At 47.7% G+C, this 3,907-nt stretch overlaps 1 protein-coding gene across 1 annotated transcript in view; it reads right to left on the bottom strand.

The window, feature by feature from the left end:
* DNAH8 (dynein axonemal heavy chain 8) overlaps positions 1-3,907 on the bottom strand; it is a 224,806-nt gene that overhangs the window by 207,810 nt on the left and 13,089 nt on the right. The window contains exons 2-3 of the mRNA XM_040645126.1: positions 2,799-2,986; positions 984-1,126 (exon numbers count right to left, since the gene is read on the bottom strand). Of these exons, the coding sequence (XP_040501060.1) occupies positions 984-1,126; positions 2,799-2,986 (331 nt within the window). The remainder of the gene's footprint in view (positions 1-983; positions 1,127-2,798; positions 2,987-3,907) is intronic.

Genomic DNA, 3,907 nt, shown 5'->3' with positions numbered 1-3,907 from the left:
GGAAACTGACACCCCGCAACCCCCGCACCATGGGATGTACGTGACATTCCTCAGGCACTCCTGGCTGCCCTGAAGGACAAAGAAACAGGTAACCTATAGACACCACAATCCTGCAAGACTTAAGTCTACCTCAGTTTTACGAATGTCTTTAGCAGTTTACAAGAATGAAGCATTTCTACCAATAACCTAGCTTCCGGAAGGAAAAGTAGATACAATGAAGTGTCCTTCTAATCTGCAACCTCCAGGAGTTTACCTGTCTTAATGCAAGTTCATGCCTTGCTAGAGGCAAAACCACCTTCCTAGACAATGGCAAGGCCTCTGTACGCTGAGTCTTCTTTAACATATGCAGTATTATCTCAACCTCCCTTTTTCCCTTACGCTTCCCCAACCCCATAGTCTATCATCAGCCACCCCTCACAAGCCGGGCAGCAGCTCTTTCTGCCACGGGTCCTGTCATAAACCACCAATTTTGCACCAAAGACGTCTCAAGAATTCTCTCCTGGTCGTCGGCTCCGGACTCCACCCCACTGAACCTCACCTATATCCCACAACCTCCTCATTTCCAAAGCACACTGGGTGCTCATGGAAGCTGCAGGATGGACAGGCCTCAACCGTGCTTTGGCACTGGGCATAGCCCTCCACACCCCTCAGGCTCCTCCAGCAGTGACACCCTGCCCCTGCCAGCCCCAATTCCCGAAAACCCTCCAGTTCAGTTGTTGTGAGAGCGGTGCCTACGCTTCCTGCTCGAGACCCAAGTGGAGGAGAAGGGAGAGATCCTCTCCTCGCACGAAGTCACTTGGACCAGGGAGTCCACTTGATCAGAAGCTCTCCGTCTGGGAGCCCTGCAAGAACAGGAATGCTGTGACCCTCCGCCTTCCCCAGGAGCTTTGGTGTGGGGAGCACCGCAGACGTCTACACAGCTTGGCGCACAACAGCACATCACCTCCGCGCCACAGATGCGGGACGGCCGTTTTCATTCTCACCTCTCTAAGAAGCGGGAAAGCCCTCTGGGAACACAAGGCACACAGAGCAACCAGTTGACTGACCCGACTGGCCCGAAGGGATCAGGTGCACGCCCGTCCAGGCAAAGACACCTGCGAAACAGGGCACTAGAGCCCCCTGCCCCCTGCGAGATGAAAGAACAAGTGAACAGCAAGTTTACAGACAAAGAGGACGATAAACTCAGCTAGGGAAAATAGCACCTAGAGCCTCGAGGCTTTCTCATGATTCATTTCTCTCTCCACTCAAAATTTTCCATTTCTTTTTTTTTTCTTTTTTCCCTTTCCAACTACTTTTTTTATTTTAGAACTCTTCTTTTTCAAATCTTTCTTAACTTTCATTTTTTACATTGACATTTTATACATATATTCTTCATTTTTGGATTCCCTTTCGCTATATTCAATTTGATTTCTGTATATATATGATATGCCGTATATTATATATACTGACATATATATTCACTTTTTTTATATGAGTTTGGCTTTTTTTACAATTTTGGGATTTAGTGACTTCCAACACACAGACCAAAAGACACTCGGGACCAAGTGGCTCACCCTGTTTTGTCCACCCTGTGAGATCCTAATCTCTCTCTCCCTCATCCCTTCTTCTCTGGGAAAAGTGACTAGAGGGAGGGATTCACAGCAAAAGAAAGAGCCAGAGGTAACACTCTCTGCCACTGATCTAATGCATACGGTTTTAAGTAAGATGTCAGAGCTGGAACTCAGGATGACAATTACAAAGTTGCTAGCTGGGCTTGAGAAAAGTATAAATGACACGAGAGACTCTCATAGTGCAGAAATGAAATCGAATCAGGCCCAAATTCAAAAGGCTCTACCTGAGATGCAATCTACATTGGATGTGGATGCTCTAACGGCTAGGGTCAATGAGGCAGAAGACAGAGTCCGTGACACCAAAGACAAGCTGATGGAAAGGAAGGAAGCTGAGGAAAAGAGAGAAGCCAACGCATGGGCCATGGGTGGAGGAATCGAAAAAACCAGTGATGCCATTCAAAGGAAACAATATTTGAATTCAGCTTCTGGCCCCCAGGGAGAAGACACAGAGGGGAAGAAGATCTATCTGTCAGATGAGCTGAACTTCCCCTAATCTGGGAGGGAAATAGGCATTCAAGTCCAAGGGTAGAAGGGACTTCTTCCCCAAATCCATAAGAATAGAGGAACACCCTAACATATACTAGTCACGTTTGCAATTTCAGACAGAAAGAGAAATCCTGAAAGCAGCTTGAGACAAGAGGTCTTCACCGACAGGGAGTAGCACATTAGACTAGCCACATACCTATCCACAGAGACCTGGCACACCAGAAAGGGCTGGCGTGATCGAGTCAGGGTACTAAATGAGAACACAGACACACACACACACACACACACACACAGACACTATGGTGGAGATCAGTTTGCCATATATAAACATACCAACTCAAAAGGTTTTACTCTTAACCCATTAAACGTTATATGTCAATTATATCTCAATGAAACTGGAAAACATTTGTAAATCTGTGCTCTCAATATGTATTCCTTCATGGATTTCTCACTCTTTCTTTGAACAGCAGAGTCCAAGTTGTGTCAATTGAAACTATACATATTTATAGGGAAATACATTTATTGGGATATATGCATACATATACATTTCAAATATAATATGTAATATAAAATATGTTATATTTAATAAATATTAATGAATTTAAAATATTTTTAGATAAAATATGAATTATATTTATATGTTATAAATATGTATTTATAGGGAAATATTATATTATGTGTATATAATGTTAGAGAGAGTACTGGGCCTCGTTTCACCTCAGGGAAAGCCACAGAACAGTCTCGAGGCTGCAGAGCCAGGAACACGATCCACCGTCCCACCCTAGGGTGAGGCCCAAATAGGAACCACTGCCCCCGGCTCTGGGCACTGATGCCACTGTCCACACCACTGCACCTGAGGCCAGGACTGCTGTCGCTGCTGCTCCTGGCAGCTGGGAGACATGACGGCCACTCACGCCCCCTGTGCCAAATGCATGCAGCCCTGACCCAGCTTCTGTGTCACCACATCCTGAGTCATGTCTGGCACGTGGTCACCTGACTGGTGGAGCCTCAGGCCCTGTCCCCCTGCAACAATGTGTGACATCCCGACTTTGATCTGGATTCCTGCGGAGTGACCACCAACACCCTTGGACTTGAACTCTTCATTTAGTCTGGTCTCTGCGTTCCTAGTCACAGGCCTGTGAGAGGTCACGCATTCAGGTGGTTCCCTAGGTCACCCCTACTGTAGGCAGACTCTGACATGGCTCCAGTGTTCCCATTCCCCAGTATTCCTGCCCTTGTATAATACCCACTTTGGGACCAGAAGCTGGACATAGTGACTTGCTGGCGACACATAGACCAGGGTGAAGTCATGCAGTGAGTATTTGGAATCACCAGGAGACAAGATATGAGGCACCTGGAGTCTACAGTCTCAAGGTGGGCCGTCCAAGCCAGGCTGGGTAAGTACAGATTTCTGATGGAACCCCATGACAAGTGACCCTGCGTTCCTTTTCCATCTGAGGGCATTCTTCTCCAGATCTCAACCCCCACAGCCACCGCCATGAGACAGGAACAGGAGGAGGAAAGATCACCAGCAGGGATTCTCATCCTGGCTGCAGTGAACAGGGGAATTCTGGGAAAAGGACAGGAAGGGAAGGGAAGAAACACAGGCTCCCAAATGTAGCAGCTGGTGAGCCCACGCACAACCCCAGGGCAGCCCCGTGGCTGCAAAGATGAGAGCAGAACAGTGTCCAGTCTCCCTGTGCTGCCTCTGGGGCCCAGCTCTCCCTTCCTCCAACACAGATCATGTCCAGGGAGCCCACAGTGCTGCCCCCCGTCTGTGTATCTCTGCTCATCTCCAGAATAGACCACCA

This window comes from Ursus maritimus, unplaced genomic scaffold (genome assembly GCF_017311325.1).
Source record: "Ursus maritimus isolate PB19 unplaced genomic scaffold, ASM1731132v1 scaffold_30, whole genome shotgun sequence".
Classification (NCBI taxonomy): domain Eukaryota; kingdom Metazoa; phylum Chordata; class Mammalia; order Carnivora; family Ursidae; genus Ursus; species Ursus maritimus.
Note: the sequence above shows the minus strand (reverse complement) of the source record. Positions and strands in the feature narration are given on the sequence as shown.